General features: G+C 44.0%; 1 protein-coding gene across 3 annotated transcripts in view; it reads right to left on the bottom strand.

Annotated features, from left to right (window-relative positions):
• PCSK7 (proprotein convertase subtilisin/kexin type 7) overlaps positions 1-21,707 on the bottom strand; it is a 29,533-nt gene extending 7,826 nt beyond the window's left edge. The window contains exons 1-12 of one of the 3 annotated variants that reach the window (XM_072610995.1): positions 21,601-21,707; positions 18,411-18,582; positions 17,391-17,888; positions 16,258-16,392; positions 15,287-15,452; positions 13,656-13,746; positions 12,242-12,296; positions 11,723-11,861; positions 10,338-10,438; positions 5,799-5,966; positions 5,060-5,167; positions 4,286-4,388 (exon numbers count right to left, since the gene is read on the bottom strand). In XM_072610995.1, the coding sequence (XP_072467096.1) occupies positions 4,286-4,388; positions 5,060-5,167; positions 5,799-5,966; positions 10,338-10,438; positions 11,723-11,861; positions 12,242-12,296; positions 13,656-13,746; positions 15,287-15,452; positions 16,258-16,392; positions 17,391-17,876 (1,552 nt within the window). In that variant the 5' untranslated portion in view covers positions 17,877-17,888; positions 18,411-18,582; positions 21,601-21,707. Of the gene's footprint in view, positions 1-4,285; positions 4,389-5,059; positions 5,168-5,798; positions 5,967-10,337; positions 10,439-11,698; positions 11,862-12,241; positions 12,297-13,655; positions 13,747-15,286; positions 15,453-16,257; positions 16,393-17,390; positions 17,889-18,410; positions 18,583-21,459; positions 21,560-21,600 lie in introns of those variants that run through there. The other 2 variants (XM_072610993.1, XM_072610994.1) reach the window with 2 other exon arrangements.
• Positions 21,708-21,764: the final 57 nt, after the last annotated feature.

Genomic DNA, 21,764 nt, shown 5'->3' with positions numbered 1-21,764 from the left:
CTGTTGTTTGACCCTCTTATTATAAGTGAGCTGAGAGCTCAGGAAGCACATATTGGATCAGGAACCCACTATGGTTCTCCATTACTCAGCATATCTAAACTCAAAGATCTTCCAGGAACTTTTCTTTGTGTTTCCCTTTAATACATCTTCCTCAGACTCCCCATTGCAGCCCCTCTGTTCTAATAGCTTTAGCATAGTTAACCTATTCTAGCCTACCCCACAGAACTTGTTTGCCAACTTGAATTTCACTTCCCTTTCCTTGAATACTTTCTGCCAACCTCTCTCCAAATCCCACTCTGTACCTAGAATCCAGAAAGCGGACCTGCATCAATACACTCATGAATATACATCCAATGTGAATTTCTGTACAGTGACTCAGAGTGACACTGTATATATGTATACACACAGACACAGACACAGACACACACACACACACACACACACACACACACACACACACACACACAGAGACAGGACTTCAGTCTGTTTGATCCGCAATGAGATGTTTTCTTCTTCTCAAGTTCCATATCCATTCCCCTGAACTAGAAAGGAAGACTGAACTATGGAGGATCTGAAAACTGTGGTTATTCCATTAGTAAAAGTGGGAGAAGGGCAAATGGCTGCAGACCTTGGAAGATACCCAGAGTTGGGTAGTAGAAAGAGAAACAAACTGAGGAGACAAAGAAACCTGTTAGAGAAATAGCTCTCTACATAGTCAGGTGTCACAGGAGCCAGAAGAAAAGAGAAGTTTCAAAGAAGGCTGGTAAGTCAAATGTAGCAGGAAGGTTAAGAAAGATGAATGCCTTGGTATTCTTTAATGACAAAAACAAGTAGCTGCCAAGATCTAAAATGATTTGGACAAATTTGTTGGGCAGCATGGGGGAAGATTTCTTGTTCTGCTTTTGTTCCTGAGAGCTGGAAAGGATGTTAATGCTCATCTATTCTAACTCTTTCGTGTTACAGATTAGGACTTGGGATATTTTGCTCCCTTTGACTCCACAAAAATTGGGGCTAATCCTGGAGGGTCAGAAAGGGTTAAAAGATACTCCAGCTTAAAGACACCTAAGCCCAAAGCCAAGGTGCTCCAACTGGCCAAATTCCCAGATGCCTCTATGAATAAATGGGGAATGGACCATTCTTACTTCTCAGTTGTCTGTTTCCTTCAAGTCATTCCTACTCTGAACATATCTTTGATCCTTCTCTTTTCTTATAACCTCTGGCTGAGTTCTAATTGTTTTTGGTCCCAACTTGATTTCATCTTAGGGAACCCATCATGTAGAAGTTTCCTTCAATGATGGCCATCTATAATGTTTTACAGAGGGTCCTGGAAAAGGTATTAAGGTCCTTGGAAGCCTTCCTAGTAATATGTGTTATAGTATATACTTACACCTAGATCTACCTGACTTCAAGACTGGGCCTCTATCCATTCTGTCATGCTGTCTCTGTTGAGCTATGTTAACAATTCTACGGTACTTTTTAAGGTTTAACAAAAAACAATTCACTTAATTATTAATTAGGTGGGCTCTAATAAACTTGGAGTCATTCAAGGAAGTGGTATTGACTAAAGACAGACTGTAAGGGTATCAGGAGCAAGTTGTAATAAAAGAAGTGAAGTAGGTGTGAAGAACTCCCCTGAATCCAGATAGCAGAGGAGACCAGCCCCAAGGTCCTGGTCCGATTTAACTCTTCCCTTTTATATCATGAGTGTTCAGTTTTCTCTCTACCCCCATTCACAGGGCTAAATGTGGCCTCTCCACCCAGACAATGAGTTATCTAGGCTCAGGGGAAAAGTGGATTGGCTTCTGAGCTTCCCTGAGGGAGACAGACGCTTCATGAGTGGCTGGGAGCCAACAGTCATAAAGATCCTAAGGAGCTCCTGGTCAGGGTGACAAACAACAAGACGGGACTCCTCTACCTCTCTTTCAGCTCTAGACAGGATCCCAACAATGCCAGGCCCTGTTCTTCCTTCTAGGGGTTTGCAACTTGCTGGTTGGCTGGCTTCCTATTTGGAGGGAACTCCAGGTAATCTCCTAGGGAAAGCATTCATTCAGCAGGGAAGGGAGTCCAGGGTCTAAAGACTCTTTGTTCTCCAGACAGTGCTCTAGGAGTCCTGCCCCCCTCTCATTTTTTCTGCTCTAGAGATGACATTCCCTAATGACAAAAACAAAGAGCTGCCTAGACGTAGAAGGATCTGGATAAATTTGTTGCATGGCATCGAGGAAGAATGCTTTTTCACTGCAGATCATAAAACCTGAGAACTGGAAGGACGTTAAGGCTCATTTATTTATTCCAGTCCTATCATATTAGAGAGATATTTTGCTCCCTTTAGCTACAAACGTTGAGAACAATCCTGGAGGGTAGGAAAGGGTTAAAAGATACCCCCGCTCAAAGCCAAGGGGCTCCAGTTGGCCAAATTCCCAGGAACATTCACTTCTCTGCCCTAGGCTGTTGCTTTCTAACCATTCCAAGTCAGGATTCCTTTTATGAGAAATGAAGTGAATCACACCCTTACTTTTTCTCCCATGTAGTGGAAAACTAAGAATATGTAGATATAGCTGAGGGAGACAGAGAGGCCTCATTACATCCACAAATAGCTTCTAAAGTGGGAATGGTCCATTCCCACTTCTTACTTCATTTCTGTTTCTCCCAAATTATTCCTCCTTTGAGTATATATTTGATCATTCTCCTTTCTTATAAACTCAGCCTGAATTCTACTTTTTTTTTGATCCAGACTTGATTTCATCCTCTTAGGGAACTCTTAATGCAAATTTCCTTCAGTGATGCACATTTGTAACTTACTGCTATAGAGAGCTTCCTAGGGTACTGAGAAGTCAGGTGATTTATGCAAGGTCCTACTAATAGTATAAGTCATAGGACATAGTACTTAAACCTTGATCTAGTGGACTTCAAAACTGGCCCTCTTTCCATTACATCATGCTGTCTCTGTTGAGATATGTTAACAATTCTATAGTACTTTAATGTTTTCAAAAGCATTTTCCTCACAACAATTCTCTAAGGTAATGTAAATATTATCTCCTTTTTACCAGTGAGGAAACTGACTTGCCAGTGGTCATACAATACAAACAGCAGTGTATAGCAGTCAGTCCTTTAACTAAGACCTCTAAGAATAATGATTCCAAGTTCACCATCCTGCAAACTCCAGCAATTCTTTCCCATAAGGAGGTGGAAGAGGATGAATTCGGAGGACAGGACACAGATAGTCCTGCCAGGTCAGGGATTCCAAACCTATTCAGAGGTCATCATTCTCCAGGAATCACTGTTTAAGGACTTTATCTTCCTAGTCCCATTTCAGGAAGATACATGGCACAGTGGATAGCGTGCTGGGCCTTGGACACCTGCTAGTTATATCACCCTGCACAAGTCACTTAATGACTGTCTGCCTGAGTTTCCTCAACTGTAAAGGGGGAATAATAATAGCCCCTATATGTCACAGGTTTGTTGTGAGGATCAAATGAAATAATGCTTGTAAAGCACTTCCCATAGTGCCTGGCACACTGGTACTTTAATAAATTCGTACTCCATACTCCTTTTCTTCTTTCTCTTCCCTTTCTCCTATTTAGAAAATGCTCTAGCTTCTTATCTTGGGTACTCTTCATGCCTAAGTTCAAATACTGGCCCTGCCATTTACTACCAATGTGACCTTGGGTAAATCATGTAACTTATGTGCACCTTAGTTTTCTCATCTGTAAAATGGAGTTGAACACATCTATGACATGATCCTCTGAAGCCAGGAAGAGATGAATTAGAGGCCCAGAGAGACCTTGCTAGCTTCTTCTATACCATTTCCTAACAAAACAAAACTCAGTAGTCTTCCTAAGCCAAAGAAAAAAGCTTTGGTGGCAGGGATAATACCAAATGGAAAGCTTTTTCATTAACATAACCTAAAGGACAGACCACAAATTAAGGAGAGAGGACAAACAACTCCTGGCCTGGGAAGCCAAGGCAAAGGACCTTTGGGATTTCAAGGGAACTATCCTTAAACTCTGTCTAGTCTCTTTCTGCCCTAATCCCACCCCTCCTACCAGCCTCTCCAATGGTCTGCTTAGCTACTTCCTTCCCACTAGTAGCAGCTAAAGAGAAAGGTCTTGTTTAAGCAGCAAAGGGCCAGCCAACTCAGAAGCAGCAACATATCCTAAAATGGTCAAAGAAAACTGCACAGGTCTGGCTGGGTCTCAGCCCTCCGAACGGGGGAGGGGAAACTGGCTTAACTTCCACACCACCCGCCCCAAGATTAACATTAACTCTTTCTCTGCTGGCTACTTACCATTCCACAGGACTTCCAAGGAGTGGGGGGACACTGGGATTCTCTTGTTCTCTTTTAACATGGGACTTATGTATGAAGCTAAGTAAGGGACAGATGTCCAGATCTATTAAAGGAAAACAGAAAGAAAGGGAATAAATGCAGGTTAACAAATACTCCCTTTGACATTATGTAGGTTGTCCCACAGAATACAGCTCTCAACTGCCTGAATCAATCTTTAGAGTGGATCTCTACTTTTTTCATTTTACTATACTCCCTCCCTACACCCTTCACAAATTGCAAGGGGGGCTTCTGTTGACATCCTAGAATACTCCTTATGACTCCAGGTTAATAAATAGGAGGTGAAAGTTAGGCCTTGGATGAAAGATGAGAAATAGTATACCCTGAGAGTGAGGAGGCTTTTGATAAGAGTCCTGCTACTGATAGCTTAGGAGATTCAGATTCAGCCTTGGGACTTAGCTTTTCTATCTGTAAAATGGACTACAAATGGATTTGAGTCTAAATATGAATCTCAATTCATATTAAGGACTAATAACTGCTGAAGAGTGACATCAAGAACATCCTTGGAGGCATTTCACTTTTAAACTTTTTTTTTCCAACATGATACAGCACTTAGGGTATATTCTGAGAGTTTCTCTTATAGTCTATACCTCTAGGCATATACAAAGGGTTTCTGTAGGTCTACCCTGACTTCCTCTTTTTGGGTTCTCTGGATTCAGGAGATCTCTTAACTCTTCTATTTCCTGATCAGTTGGTAATGAAAGGCCCCTTGCTCACCTTGGCAGCATTGACCAGCCTCCAAGCATTGAGCAAACCGAAGCCATGTTGGTGACTGTGGCTGAAGCCGGCCTCATTGGTGTCCCAGTCTGCACGATGATCTTCATACTGAAAAGGATCCAACCCTAGTGAGAACTTTGACCTTGGACAGAAGCTGAGGAATTTAACTCTCACTGTAACAGGGCCATTATCATCTAGCCTTCCCACAAGGTCATAAAGAATTGATTCCCTAGAAAGGGAGTCTCATGATATTTAGGGCAAGCTTTTTTGGAGCAAGCATACACAGGTACCACAGTTAAGGAACCTAGCCAAAGCTCTGTCTTCTCAGGTCAATCAGGGACAGATGTATAAATTATGACTCAGAGAGAAGACTGGGTTTCTCATACCTACTCCAAATTCAGAACACAACATCCTAACTAATATCAGACACATGAAGCTAAGAAATAAGCTTTGAAGACCAATTCCCTCATTTAGATATGAAGAACCTGAAAAGAAACTTATGCTAGGTTACACAGCTAGTAAATGGCAGAGCCAGAATTTGAATCCAGATCTGATTCCAAATTTGATGTTTCTTCTACTCTATCATACTGTATAACACAGGCACTAAAGCCTAGATATAACTTGGAATGTGTGGCTACCTGGCAACCATAGGCCCTGGGAACCAAAGGACACCAGAAAACCAGTCTCCACAGGCATTCAGCTCAAGGTTGTCTACCTTGTCTACCCAGCAGTCCATTACCTGGGTAGCTGTGAAGACAATGATGTGCTGGACATCACGCCAAGTGAGGCATGGCCTCACCTGCAGCATCAAGGCTATCATACCAGCAGCCAGGGGGGCTGCTGCTGAGGTCCCTGTGTGGCCCTCAGTGCACCCTGTGCCCTTTTGCAGGTCCCAGTCAGTGGTCACCTAGGAAACAGAATTAAGGGAAGAAAAGGGAGCAAGAATTGGAGTTAATCTTAAGCATCAACTGGGAAGAGGTAACAGGGATTTGACTAGATCTCTATATTGGACTCAGAGTCCTACTTTTCCCTAATCAGGAATTTCTCAGCTACAACATTTAGATTTTGCTAGCAACTCAATGAAAACAGAGGTCTTTTTATCCCCAAATGAAATATTATTTGTAAAAAGCACTTAGCACAATGCCTGGCACACAGCAGGTGCTGTATAAATGTTTATTCTCCTCTCCTTTCCTTCCCCTTGGAACCAGAAGCACAGAAGAACCATGGGAAATGGAAAATTACAATTAAAGGCAGGTCTATGTGTGCATGTGTGATACGGATGAAGCCTGAAACAAAAGACAACATGTTCTTTTTCCTTTTTTTTGAAAAAGAAATCTATGAAGACTTCTTTTATAGAAAATTATTTTTCTAAAATAACAGTAAAGCCACACAGTATTTAGCATCTAACATCACAGTTACTCATACAAGGAAATAGGAATGACATTAAAGAAAACAATGATGGTAACTGTGATCAGACTAAACCAAATGTACAGTATCCACATGCATGGTCCACATAGTATAGTAGTAGGATGGCAGGAGAAGTGTAAACACAGTTACTAAGCATTTACTGAAGACGACATTTTCTTGAGCCTTTAACCACCCCAATCTCCCAACAAACAAAATAGAGGAAATGTCCAGGGAAGCTCCCGGGCCTTAGCTGGAGTGAGGACAACAATGACAGCACTTCCAAAAGAAATCACTTTGGCAGGCCAGCTGTGGGGACCAGTGTGACATCAGTGGAAACAAAGAGAGTTTGTTCTTGGGGAGACAGAGCTGCCTCCTCCCTGGTTAGCTCAGTCTTACCATCTACTTTTGGCTTCTATTCTGGCCTTATAGAAGTAATCAGGATAAGATACTTAAGGGCCTTAATGATTCTGTTATCCAAAGGATCCTTTTGATATTCTTTCTCCCTGACTCATCTTTTCCCTACCTAAGACTGGGAAGGTGGAAGCAAGAAAAGGATTTGGAGAGAAATATTTTAAGTCATCTGTCCTGGCATCAAACCAATGCTGTTTTTTTTCCAACTCCGAAGAACCTATGTTCTCAGGCCTGGTAGGATCCTACCTCAGTTTCCTTAGCTATATGGTGAGGGAATGGGGGTGGACTAGGTTGATAATTCTGAGTCTTAAATTTTGAGGTGCCTGTACCAGGATCTTTCCCTCTTTCAGGCTTCCCTTTGGGTCAGATACTATAATGCTGGTCTCTACAAAGAACTACATCATCCATTGTACTTGCTGCCTCTCTTCCAGCTGTTACAGCAGCTGCCAATAGCTGTGAATTGCGCTAAAACACTGCACGCTCCCAGAAAAGAAGGTAAAACTCTCCAAGTCACAGCCTTGACAAGAGTGGGAAGCCCCATCTATGCCAGGAAGGAGATTAATTTCTTCCTCTTATGGAAACAGTCTTCCAGTGACAGTCTGGATCCCTGAACTGTGAAGTCCACGAACTTTCCTGCGGCTGCTCCAGCAACTAAACGGCTCCTGGAGGCAGGGTAGGTAGAAGAAGGAAAGGTCAAATGGGCAGCTAAGGATCTGAAAGAATATGTATGTCTCTACCCAGACTGACAGCTTCCACCTTGATGCCTTTTGTCACTAGATGGACACCAGTGATGAATTCAAACTGATGAGGTTCCCAGGGTAAGAAACATTCCCAAGATGAAGCTCTTAACAAATGAACCTTCTTGTCATTTCTGGACAAATTAGGCAAAGAGGATCTCAAGTCAGAAGGTGGAATTTTAATCCCCATATTGCCATTTGTTACCTGTCTACCCTTGGAAAAGTCACTTAACATCTCTGGGTTTCCCTGTGTAAATTGAGGAGTATTGGATGCTCTGATCCTGAAGGCAGAGCTATGGGGGATGGGATACTGTGTTCTGAGAGAAGTCACAGCAAGGCCTGAGGAAAGTGGGTACTGTACTCAGAATGGGAGTAACATGAAAGAGAAATGTCCAACCATACTTTGGAACTTTCTTAAACAATAGGATGGTGCTGTGCTTATCTCCTTATCCTAGGCGAGAGAACAGGATTGAGTATGGATAGAAGGAATGCTCCTGGTGTTGCTACTTTAGCCTGCCTTTGGTAGGAAGGTTGCTCTTCCAGTCTATCCAGAGGGTCTGGTCTGTTCAACAGAATCCTTCTTGGTGGCCTTATTCCATTTAATTCCCCTCCCTCCCTGGGGAGGTTGCCTGGCACAAAACCCGGGAACACTGTGTTGGTCAGAAGTAATTTTTTGGCATAATAAAAATCAAGTTTTGGAAAATGAATCTGATAACAGAGACAAAATAGTCCAGACCCTATAGGCCTCAGGGACCACTGAGACAAGAACCATTGGAGAAACTGGACACTGTTTGGCTCTAGCCCAGCCCTAGATGGAGACTGTTAGGCCTAAACCTCCTTTCGTCTTTATAATAGGCAAAAAGGGGCAGACAGAAAGCTCTCAAACTGTGGCCTGAGTCCTGAGACCCAACTTGGGCTTGCTAGGGCTGAACTAGAGCTCAATACGTTACAGGGAATAGACTTGGGGCCCTTTGAAAGATACAATGGGGCTTGGACCCTATGGCTTAGCAAGGCTCTGCTCTTTCCTTTGATCCCCCACTTGCTATGGCTCCATTGGAGGGGCACAATGAAATCTTTCTTGGGCTAAATATAAGATCACAAGATCACACATTTAGAGCTATACTTTAGCTCTAACTTGCCTATAAATCAGGAGTTCTGAACCAAGAAACTTGTTTTTAAAAATATTTTGATAACTATTTCAATGTAAGTGGCTTTCTTTATACTCATATATTTTATTTATTAAAAAAAATTATTCTGAGGGTTCCAGAGGATTCAAAAGACTACCAATGGGATCTACAATTCAGAAGGTTAAGAACTCTTGTTATAAATTAGGGAAGATTCATTCAGTCATAGCTCCCATCTTAGGAATCCTCTGCCTAGGGAACTAGTTGACATCTATCACTAGACCCAAAAAATTAACAGATCTATGCCATCTGGATAGAGGTATATGTGTAGTAGAGTGACACAGGGACCTATCAACAGCCTTAGGTTAGCCAACTTTTTTTTTGAATCAGTGACTTAGATGAGATAGACATAGCATATTAAATCTTAAGATGACATAAAACTGGGAAGGATATCTGACACAGACAGTAAGCAATACTGTCTATTATTAGGCAATAAACTCGGGTTACAAAAATATTTCAACAGGCTAGAATAATAGGTCAAATCCAATCACACAATTTTTTTTTGGACCAAGTCTGTAATTATTGGTTTAGGGAACTCCTAATACAGAAATTCCCTCAACCAGATAAGAAAGGTATGTACTCCATGAGTTACATCTTAGAGAGTAACCTAGCAAATGACAAGTAAAATGACTTGCCCAAGGTCACAGAGCCAGTGGATGTATGCCATACGATTTGAACTCAGATCTTCCTGACTTTGAGGCTGGCTTTCTAACCACTATAATACTTTGTGCCTCTTAGGATGACATTTAACAAGGATAAATGTAAAATCTTACACTTGCTTAAAAAAAAAAAAGACACCAAAACAATAGCACAAGTAAAGGCCAGGGGAAGAATGGCTAGATAACTATTCAAATGAAAAAGATGGGGTTTTAATGGACTAAACAGCATTCTTTACAAGTTAGCAGTATAACACAGCAACCATCCACATATGGATTATTGTTTTCAGTTCTAGGCCCCCAATTTCAGGATGGGTAGTGAAAGACTGAATTATGTAAGAAAGGATGACTGAGATAGTATGAGAACTGGAAACCGTAATGTTGTGTTCAAAGAAACTGGGGATGTTCAGCTTGGAGAAAGGACTTAAGAAAAGATGATAACAATCTCCAAGTACTTGAAGAATTGTCATATAGAGGAGAAATCACTTATTTTATTTAATCTTGGAAGGAAGAACTAGGAACAATAGGCGGAAGTGACCAAGATATAAACTCAATCTGTATTCCCCCGTTAGAGTGAATATTGTAGCGGGGTTCCTATTCAAGCACAAATTGGGCTAGATGACCTCTGAGAACCTTTCTAATCCTAAGGTTCTGTGATTCATTTGAAGTCTCCATCCTTCATGTACCAAGATGAAAGCATCAAAGAATTCCCAAACTTGGCTTTCTAAGCAAAATTGGAGCCCAGGAGTGCCTCTCTGTTAGGGAAGAGACAGCTGAGGGTTGGAACAGAGAAGGGGAAAAGACAGAGAAATGAAGGCAGTAGCTCAAGAGGAAGGTGGAAGGAGAGGCAAGGCAGAGTAAAGACAGAAAGCCAGCTACTCACAATACTTCGCAGCAACTTGTCCCCACCACTGAATGTCACAGCAAGCATGGAGGCGCACTCCTCTGCATAGAATGGCATACGTCCCTCTTCGTCTACAGCGCCTGGGCAGAGTATAGAAAAATGGGAACTAAGATCACAGGTACCTCTGTGCCTGGCATCCTTCTAGGCTACAAAGGCATCCACTGTGCTGCAGAGTATTAGCCAGGATGCCTGAACTGAGCCAAGAGTAGGCAGACAGCCCCCATCCCATGGGCACCTGAGTGCCAAAGAAGCTCACTTAAAATGGCCATCTGAGACATCCAAGAGTACGCCATTCCTGAAATCATTTGTCTTGGTAACTCAAGGGAGCACACTAGGGCTTCTAGTACATAAGGGAGGTCAGTCATATGCCAGTCATTCTCATGACAGAAGGACTATGGAAAGGGATGCTGAAATATAGACTGAGTCAATGAGGGACTTAAGACAATGGTGTGATGGCAATCAAATTAGGATCTTTTGATGTTTTTGTTCTACTAAAAGTGCCTCTGATTGCATAATGTGATTAAAGAAGATCTTCCCCACCCATGGATGGGGGAAGCTTGATTAGAGGAGTTGTTTTGTTGGAGGGTCCCAAGTACCTTGTTTTTTTCTACAGAGGCACTAATCAGAGGGCTATGCCCTCTGGCTCTGAAAAGTGTATTAATACTCTGAGGGTGAGGTTTTAGTTTGGGGCTTACTGACTAGAAATGTTTGTTTGGCCAGATATATGTGTGTTAATGGTCAGACATTTTGGAAGCATGTCTGTTGACTTTTAATTTTTCTGTATTTTCTCTGAAGTTCAGGGTGCTGACCTTTCCCCCTGAACTAACTGAATGACACCTGTGCTTGATTAAAGTGATTGTCAACCCCTCAAAGTTTGCCTTTCCATTTAAAGAAGCAGATCAAGGAACCTGTGGTAGTAGTCCCCTCTGTGTATGTTGGGGTGTTTACTGTTACAAATGGCTAAAAGAATTTTCTGGTCACTAAGACTTATACAGAGGTCCTGAGAGCTTATGGGGAGAGTTCCAGTCATAGGATCATAGATCTAGAGCTAGGAAAGTACTTCAGTGGTCACCTAATTCAATGCCTTCATCTTACAAAGGAGGCACAAAGAAGCTTTGTTACTTGGTCAATGTCATACAGGTAGCAAATAGAAAAGTGAGGACTTGAACCAAGGCCCTCTGACTCCAAGTCTAGTGCTCACGTCACTATATTGCAATGCCCTTGCAAAGGTGGGAAGGGACATACAAAGACATAACAATAAGACACTGGAAACCAAAAATGCTCCCCTCCCCATTCAATAATGTATACCGAGACTGAAACACAGAAAACTGTCTACATACAGGCACAGAGTATCTGTGTGCTACCTATGGTAACTGTATAGATGGAGTTGGCATATCCATCATAGTTGCAGTTGTCGTTGTGCTGTCCCCCATTGCCACTGGCCACCACAAAGATACTCCCAAATCCTCGGCGACCAGCAATCACTCCATGTTGCAAGGCAGCCTGGGAAACAGAAATTTTGGGGTTTCAGTATCAGTGGTCCTAAATGCTTGACCTGAAAGACTCCTACCTAAGATCCATTTCTCCTCAGGCAAAATTCATGGAAGGCTTGGTAAGCAAGTGTGGCTAAAGACAGGTAGGACCAAGGTGGGTGTTCTTTACTTATTTCTATTTTGGGTGGAAAAAGCAATTTAGATTAGAATCCTCAAACCATTTCCCACTCCCTTTGCTCTAAGCCCATTTCTCTTTACTCCCTCTCCATGAAAGGAGGTGCCATAGCTGGAAGGTAAAAGTCTGGCATTGATTCTTGGTAGTAATCCTCTTAGAGCAGTGGTAGTGGGAATGTTGCGTTTTCAAGCATTTGGACTTTAGCTCCTTGTTACCTTTCCAAGCTGATGGGGTCCATCTACTGTCTTTCCATCATCATCTGGTCCCCAACTGTTGAGAGACAGCAGAGAAAAATTCCACCTAGAACCAGTCCTCATACCTTCCAGACACAGCAAACCACCTATTCCTTTGGCCTTTTTTGTCTCTCCAGTGAGTCTAGAACATTTGCACTGTCTAAAAGGATAGGGATAGTGGAACAAGCCCAGGCTTTTCCCTGCTTATCAAGACCAATGCTTTCTACTTTAAAAATGGGAAAATAATGGTATAGAAATGGTTGATATGATTTAAAATCCTTCCTTCTCAGCATGAAAACCTCCAAATTTGGGAGCTTTAATCGTCCCTTAAATTGGATGATTTTCTTAGGCCTAGTGTTTGGAGAAGCAAATCTAGTCTGGCCCTGATAGAGACAGAATAGTGAAGGTAGGGAAAGGGAGAACATCGCTCTTCATCTTGCTTGGGTAATCCTAGCCATGGGCGAGAAGGCAGATTCTTTAGGCACGGTGTGTTGTATAAGAACTCCCAAGTGTTGAACAGGGGAGTTCTTTGCTCTTTCTTCAAAAGGAAACATACACCCTTGTTGATAGTGTCCTAGCTCTAACTGGGTGACAAGTTCCACTGACCCCATGGGGACAAGTCCAACTCTAGCACTCCTCTGATAATCCCTGCTACAGTCTAAAGCACAGAAGAAAGGAGAGGGAGGAGGGAGAGAGAAGGGGAAGGAGACAGGAGAAGGAGACATGGGGGACAGGGAGAGATTGAGTATATGTGCGTAAAAGGCAAGGATGTGGTGCCAAGACTTCTTTTGTCCTGTGGTTGGAGGGGAAAATGCTCTCTTCTCTTAGGATTCAGATGGAATAGTGTAGCACAGGGGTAGCACTCTGGAGAAGGTCTGAGAATTCCTTAGACTAGGGGACTGGTTTATCAGGGTAACCCATGGACCTAAGGATTGGGCTTGGATGGTGAACCATATGGCTATGACTTGTGGAGAATATGAAAATCAAGCAGTATGTTGTGTATATCATGATGGGAACAGCACTAGATGTAAAATATGAGGACCTGGCTTCAAGTTCCAGTTCTGCTACTTACTAGCTGCACAGTTTTGGGTAAATCACTTGATCAAGATGGATCTGAGTCCTTTCTGTCACTTACTACTTGTGTGACCTTGGCTAAATCCCTTGAGCCCTCTGGGACTCAAGTCTTCTCATCTGTAAAAATGAAGGTGTTGAAAGAGGTGATTTCTAAGGTCTCTTTGAGCTGTAAGGGTCTTAGTTTACCGTGTACCTGTGGCCCAAAGTGGATGAAATGTCACAAGCCTCTTACTGGGACTTGCCTTACTCAGCCTTAATGCCTAAGTCCCTGTTCCAAGTCTTTCCATTCTTCCCACTGGAATGGAACAGGTAACCCTCTTACCTGCAGCTGTAGATGTCATTGATCTGATAGTGCTTATTGAATGCCACAGCCTCCAGGCTGTCAGTCAAGGGCCCATCCAGCACCCGGATACCTGAGCATTGGGAAAATAGGATGGTGGGAGGAAAGAAGGCATCCAACATATCCCAATTTCATCTTAATGCCAGTCTTTGTGTTGGGAAGGACCTTTGGCTAGGAAATGAAGACCAATTTCTCTTGCTGGTTTTACTAATCTACTGTATGGCCTGGAGTAGATGCTTCAATTTCCCCCCTCTAAAACAGGAGAGAAACACACCACTTTTTTCTCTGAAGTAGTGAGGTTGTATGGACACAGGGGAAAAAAAAAAATAGTTGGCTCTCCCACCTTCTGGCTCTAGAAGTTGCCTCATTTGCAGAAGGATACTGCCCTCTTCTGGGAAATAGGAGTACAATTAAAGTACTAAGTGTTAACAAGTATCTGCTATGAGAATGGTTAGATGGACAAGGATTGAGATGAAGACGCTTTTCTTTGGGGGCTATGGAACACTCCTACGTGCAAGGCAGAACTGCTCAGCTTACCCTGGAAAAACAGGGCATCATGGTGTACTAGATACAGCCTGATGTGGAGTCAGCGAGACTGGGGTTGAAATCCTGCCTCTGACACTTACTAGCTGTCTGACCATGAAAACAATCTATGAGCTTCAGTTGCCTCATCTGTAAAATCAGGATACTAATATCCACAGTACCTATTTCATAGAACTGTTGTGAGGTTTAAAATTGGGATGATATATATGTGTATATACACACACACACACACACACACACAGAGTATGTTACAAACTCTAAAAGCACATTATAAAAGCCAGGTATTATTATTTTTGTTGGTTTCCCACAAAACTTATCCTCTCACCACCAGAGCATTAGCTAGGGAGTAGCTAGGGAGGAAGGTGGTGTAAGAGGAGCCACCAGAACAGGGAGACAGAATACCTTAATCACCATCAGGGCTTCGCCTTACTCAGGGAAAAAAGACTGCTCCTCGACCATTCATTCATTCTTACTTAACATAGGTTTACCACAATTGCTCAGGTTTCTGCTCCGGGTTGCCTAGTGTGTGTTTGTTTCTGCTGTGTTAAGTCCCTTTTTCTCCTCCCCACTCCCTGTAAGCTTAGGGCTTTCTCAGTGCCTCAGCCTGGTGCCTCCACTGTTTCCAGCTCTCCTTCCTAGCTCCTTTGTGCTTAGGGTTATAACCCATTTACCAAATTCAGCTCCCACCCAGTTCTACAGCCAGCATGACCAGAATTCCCGCCTCTGGTTCCACTGGATTTTACCTTATGCCCATACTTCCCTATTCCATTTTTACAACCTCCCCAGCCACTCTGTTAATCTCCATCCCCCCTCACTCCCTCTTACCAAACCCCTGCAAACATATCTCCTGTTTACAACATTGTTCCTATATAACTACTCCCCCATATCTCCACCCAGCTCTTCCTAAAGTTATATTTGGTGAAACCAATGAATAGTATTAGGTGGGCCAGGATTGAATTTTGATTTGATGTGGATTGTTTTAAGTGTTGTACGGGGATCAAAGTAGTGTAAGGTGAAACTCTAGATATTTAGAGTATGGAGACTAGAGAGAGAAAATAAGATCAAGCTACCTGCAATTCTGCTTCCATATGCTACCCCCACTGCACAGAAGCTGTTGTTGGGCACAGCAGCGATCTCGCCAGCACAACGAGTGCCATGATGATTGCCATTCTCTACGTCTGGGTGTGGCATGGGGTCAGGGTCATTAGAGTTGAGGTCATAACTGCCTTCAGGGCTCTGAAACAGGGTGGGGAAGGAAAAGGCCTCGGTTTACTCTCTAACTGGCGGCAGAGGGAGGAGGAATGGATTACTTTCATGAACCAGTGGTTTCAGGCAGAGGGGCAAAGAACACAGGATACACTGATCATTTCCACCCCACTAAAGCTTTGTGGCATGACATAGTTCACTTAGCTCAGAAAGAAGGAAAAGATAGGCACTGTCTTTTGGGTTAACAAACTCTGGAACCATGAACAAGCTCACTCTACTTCTGGGCTTGTTTTCTCTACAGTCTGGACTAGATGGTCTTTTAGGTACTGCTAGCTAGAGAGAGCTCTGTGGTAAGATGAGAGCATAGGAACAAGGTAGACACAACCAAGTCTGGGTTCTTGAGTGGCACCTTATACTTCTGTTTCTTCCAGATGATGGTCTACCTTCCTGACATGGAGGAATGAAAAGGATTTAAGCATCCTTTGTTAGTGGGGAGACTACCTAAAGGACAGGTTTTGGTAGGAAGATATTCTCCCTACTAAGCAAGCATATTAAGCCCTTGGGAGAGGGAAACTGCCTGTAATGATGTTTTCTACTTGCTGCAGCAGAGAGGACCAGGAACTAGGATGCACTGAGTTTGCTTTCCCTTGATAATGGTTGGGAGCTACCCTTTAAGTTGGACCTGTATCAACTTAGAGCAACGGCAAGAAGCAGAAAACACTATTCCAGCTCCCGGTGACCTTGAAGGAGCAAGGAACTGAGAGGATTACTCTGGGAGAAAGGAGGTGGAAAAGATGCAGCATGAATGTGATCACGAAACCCCAATAACACTCACATAGTTAGGTTCAATGTCCTGGATGGTGTGCTCCACCCCATCATCCACCACCACCACAGTCACACCTCGTCCTGTCACATTACGTTCCCAAACACCTGTCACGTTGATGTCTCTGCCTCGGATTCGCCGGTTATTCTGCAGGAAGAGGCTGGGTCACAGGCTGTTTGATTGAGTAACAAGACAACAATGTTCAATAGCTCACTGTGGATGTGGATGTGTGGGAAAAGGGTAAGGGAAGAGGCTGCCCAGTCTGCCACCCACACCAACTCAAAAGTCAGAGAAAGGGGATGGATCAATAGCTTCCAGGAAGGTCTAAAAGAAGGTACAGCAAGTGTGGATTTTGCCAAAGAACAAGTTTTCTGAAAAGTTGAGCTTTAATAGGGAGTGAGGAAAGGGAGGGGCAAGCCAGAGGAATGTAATTTTCTCTAACCCACAAGAACAGTTTTGGCTTCAAGCCACTGAAATACTCCTCAGAGCAAAGTAGGCAACTGAGTATCCATAAGATGGTCTTCTCAGTCTTATCAACTACCCTAAAGCACACACAGTTCGGCTTTATGTAAATTTGCATTATCAAATTCTGAAAGAAATCTGCATTCCAAAAAAAAAAAAAAAAGCAGATGTTAACTTTACTATACAATACTGTACTCTCTCTCTCTCCCCTCCTGCCCATCAGCTTGGCATTCTGTGGCCTCCTACCCCAAAAAACTCTTCCAAGTGAAAGTAGGAGAATGGACAGGTGGAGAAATCACCTTGCTACCACTATCACCACTACCTTATTGGGGGCAGGGCTTGAGACCTCTGGTGGGTGTAAGCTCCACCCACCCATCTAGCTCCCACAAGTCTGTCTTATCTCAGGTAGGTCATGTCTGTTCCCTGCCCCCAAATGTTTTCCTCCCATGTGGCTGGCTTCCCCCCCCCCCCCCGCCCGTTCTCATTTCTCTGTCTTTAGCCCACACATGTCCTTGAACCATGTACTGGCTCCTTCCCCATCCATCGCCCCAGGAAAATTGCTATTATGTAAAAATTGCTTTACATAGAGGCCTGCAGAACAGTCCACATACAAGGCAAGAACTCTCTGTAAACACCTGAAAGGTACCTATCCAAAGTGGATGGTGGGAAAGGGCTAAACTCACCAGATGCCATTGCTGTGGATACTTGGGGTCATTGAAGAGCACACTGCGTTTGGCACGCTTCAATAACCGCTGCTCTGAATGCCAACGCACAGCTTCATGCCCAGACAACACTGCCTCGGCCTGCTGTCGGGCAACCTCCTCCTGCTGGACCCCAATGTGGCCAGGGGGCTGGATGAAGAGATAGTGCCCCTGAAGTTCCCCAATGCGTCCGGCATTCAGCAGCCCTGCGGCCTGGGCCAGGGCGTTTGCCTGCTGCTCCTCACTCTCTTCCTTGCCCTCACCCTCCATCCTGTCCAGGAGTACAGCCCAGCTCAGCCCCCTAGGACCCTGGGCCTCAGGCCCAACTGTCTCGGTTAGTTCTAGGGCCATGACCAAGGGAACCAACAAGAAGAAGCCAGTTACTGCCAGCCTGAGGCAGGCAGGCAGGCTCAGGGAGGGCTCCAGGGCAGCACTCCATGGTTGCACTTTCTGCCTCCCCTTCGGCATCAGAGCGGCAGGCTGCAGACAGAACAAACGCATCAGAGAGAGGGGAGAGCTGCTGTCTAGAATAGCCTGAGAGGAGAGAGGTGGTGCTGGGTTCATGGCTAGCAATATCCTCTCAGATATATAAGGATATTTCTGGTCCTTTACCCTCATATACACTTAGCCCTGACCAAAGATCCATATAGGAGTGTGGGGGTCAGGTTAGGTACAGTAAAAGTTGGATGACTTCTAAGCAGATTGATGTTAAGCCACTAGGCAAGTTTCTATACCACTGTCAGGCACAACACTACTTTTTCCCACTCCACCCTCCCAATCTGAAGTGCAAAAAGTATAGGTTGTTCTCATAAATTCCTAGAATAATACCTGATTGCTATTTAGAGGAAATCCCATCCTAGGTCTTCCCTTCTCTTGGACATTGGGGGAGGGGGGGAAAGGTAAGGCATGGAAACATGCTTCTTTTCAATTCTCTCAGCTAAATCCATTGCAAGTCACTCTAATGGCTCCTGCTTTTCCTATTAGGTAACCATCCGTTCCCACCTGGTCTCTTTGTGGGGCTGCACTCCCAGGCAAGTTGGCCACATCAGGCTCATCTTGTGCTGGAGCAGAAACAGCATTCCTTTTTCTGTGAGCAATGTAGATTCAGGGTTCTGGTTGCATATCTGTGGGCAGCAACAGGAGAGATGGTATCCTGCTGGGTCCTTCTTGAATCCTGGGGGTGGGGATAAGCAGAGGTAAGCAAGAAGCACTGAAATCATTTTCAAAGCTGCTGACTAGTGATCAAGTCTCATTTTCAGGGAGCTAAAATGAGACTCAGACTGGGGAAGCAATTGACACCATAAGGTCAGATCAGGATCACAGCTCAAAAGTCTTATTCATTATACTGATCACCATAGCATATTTTTCCCTTAGAAGCCAATGGAAAGGCCCTGGGGAAGGTTTTGACATGGTCTCCCTAACCTCTTCCCAATCTGGTAAAAAGCCAGTGGTACCACTGCTTCACCACACACTGGGTGAAAGAATCTGAGAATTAGAAGAACTGTTTAGTCAAACCCTACCTAAAAAGAACTCACACTACAATATTTCTGACAAGATGTCACCCATTCTCCCCTTGAAGATTTCCTGAGAAAGGGAACTTAGCACTATGCCGGGCAGTTTACTCTGTGTCTGGCCAACTTTAATCGTTAGAGAATTTTTTCCTTATCTCAACTGAAATCTGTTACTTCTGCAGTTTCCACCCTTGCTCTTAGTTCTGCTTTCAGTGGGGGTTGGTGGCAAGCATAAGAAGTCTAATTTTTCTTCCACATGACAGATCTTTACAATATCCAAGGCAGAGCTACCATGCCTCAATTTTTCTATTCTTCAACTGATTCTCCTGTGGTAAGATCTTCAGTCCCCTAACTATCCAGCCCCTTGCAGTCACCCTCTTCTAAACATAATCTAGCTCATCAATATCCTTCCTAAAAGGTAGTTCCAAGAACACTATACTCCAGATGTGATCTGACGGGGGATAGGGGTGGTGGGGACCCCATTGTGTCACCTCTAGTCACTTCTCTAGGCCTCTTTCTTTTAATGGCAGTGGCTTTTTTGGCTATCATGTAACATCAAAGTTGTAGCACCAAAGTAACAAAGAAGTGCGAAGTGTGTAACACTGTTGCTTCACATTGAACTGCAGGTCCTAAACCTCTCAATCCTTTTCACATGAACTGTTCAAAGCAACACCTCTCTCATCCTCTACTTGTATACTTAATTCTTTGAACTCAAGTGTACCACTTTACATTTAATGCAATTAAATATAGACATAACCCACTGTTGCAGTCTATCTAGTCCTTTTTTTGGGGATAACTCTGCCCTCCTATGTTAGCTATCCTTGAAAGCTTCATATCATCTGCAAATCTGAGAAGTGTGACATGTGCACCTTCATCCAAGTCTTGCTAAAAATGTTAAACAGTATTGGGTCAAGGTCAGATACTTGCAGCACTCCCTGAGGTATCTCCCTCCAAGGAGATTCTGATCTAACAATGTCATTTTAGGTCCAGTAATTCAGCCAGCCCCAAATCCACCTAATTATACAAACATCTAGCTAGTCATATTTCTCTATCTTGTCAGAAAGGTGAGCATGACAGACTGTCAAATGTCTTGCTGAAATCCAAGTATACCATATTTATACCATTCCCTTAATGTACCTATCTAGTAACTCTATCAAAAAAAGCAAGTGAAATTAATGTTGTGACTTGTTTTCGATGAAGTGAAGCTATCTCTTAGTGATAGCCACTTCCCGTTTCGAATGGTCACAAATGCCCTCTTTAATGCGTTCTAGAATTTTACAAGAAATCACAAGCAAGTTCACCAGCCTCTAGTTTGAAGACTACCCTCTTCAAATTTTTGAAAATAGAGATAACAGTGGCTCATCTCATCCTCTTTATCCTTCAGGACGCCTCCACTTGTCTATAATTTTTTAAGATCATGAAGAAATGACTAACTGGTTTGGGTGTTAGTCTGCAGAGGTGACAAAAGAATAGTGGCCACCTGGCCTCAGGACTTTATTCTGTCCTCTCTCGGCATTCTCCCCCTGCCTTTTCAGCTCTTTTTGTTTTGTCTTCCCCATTAGATTGTTAGTTCCTAGAAGGTAAGGATTGTCTTTTGTCTTTCTTTGTATCCCCAGGCTTTAGCACAGTACCTGGAACATAGTTGTCACTTAATGCTCCCTGATTGACTGATAGGTGGACACAGGGTAGGGCTACACAGATAAAACATTTACTAAAGTGCTTACTAAATGTCTGGCAGTGTGTTAAATGTGGAAATACAAATACAAGCAACCAACACAATCCCTTTCTTCGAGGAGACTTGACTGGGAAGTGATGTGGAGGATTGGTTCCTAACAAGATAAAGTTAAATATTATATTATTTATTTATTATTATTTATATATTAAATATAAAGTTAAAGCTCATCAATCAAAGACCCCTGTTACAGCTCAGATGGTAAGTAAGAAATTCAACTCAGGTACAAGCAGCAGCTGGAACAAGAAAAGCGCACGATTGGCGAATTAAGCTATCGTGGGATAGGTAGTGAGAACGGGCAGAAGGAGGATTGAATCCCCTTTGGCTTCTCGAATAGAACGAGGAACTCAAAATATCTTCAGCATTTCATAAGAGGAAACAGCTCAGAGCTGGTGGGGGTGTTTACATTTATTTGTGTACAGACTGCACAGGATGTTAGGTTTTTTGAAGCCAGGCGCCTGAAGATGCTAAGTGTTTGTGGAGTTGAAAGTAAAAATGGGGCAGCCCTGGGATAACGTGGGAGAGGTCGACCCGGTTCATGGTCCAGGCACGCGCAGTACCCCTGCACTTTGCTTCTGGACTTCTGCAAACAGATCCCAACCCACTTCCCTTCCTGCCCCAGGGCCGTCAGGCCTCAATCCGGAGAGGCTAGGGGAGAAGAGGAAGCAGCTGCACTTCAGTGAAGACAGGAGCCCAGGGATCTGGGCCCCCGTGACGCTGCCTCTGCGAACGCCCCAGGAGGGCTCCAGGCCCCCGCGCAGAGCTCGCGCACGCCCCCCCCACGCGGTTTGTCAGTCACTCCTCGCACCTCCAACCTTAGGAACTCCGAGTCCTCGGGGTTCCGGTCACCTCGCCCTCCTTTCCTGAGGTCTCTACTCCTCCATGCCCCCCGGCGCCTCGGTTGTCCCAGGCCCAACCATCCCCCCCAGCTTCCACTGTCCCGCTGTACCTGCCCAGCAGCGGCCTCCGGGTGCTGCGGAAAGTCCAAGCTTCCACAGAGCCGGGGCAGCCGGTGACAGAAACGTCACTTCCGGCTACGGAGGAGCAGCCAATCACGCATCGGTTCTGCAGGACGGGGCTGGGGAGGAAGAGGCTGGGCAAGCCCGAGGGGGA

The sequence above is a fragment of the Notamacropus eugenii genome, chromosome 5, assembly GCF_028372415.1.
Source record: "Notamacropus eugenii isolate mMacEug1 chromosome 5, mMacEug1.pri_v2, whole genome shotgun sequence".
NCBI lineage: Eukaryota > Metazoa > Chordata > Mammalia > Diprotodontia > Macropodidae > Notamacropus > Notamacropus eugenii.
The sequence above is the reverse complement of the archived record's forward strand: the minus strand, read 5'-3'. Positions and strand labels throughout refer to the sequence as shown.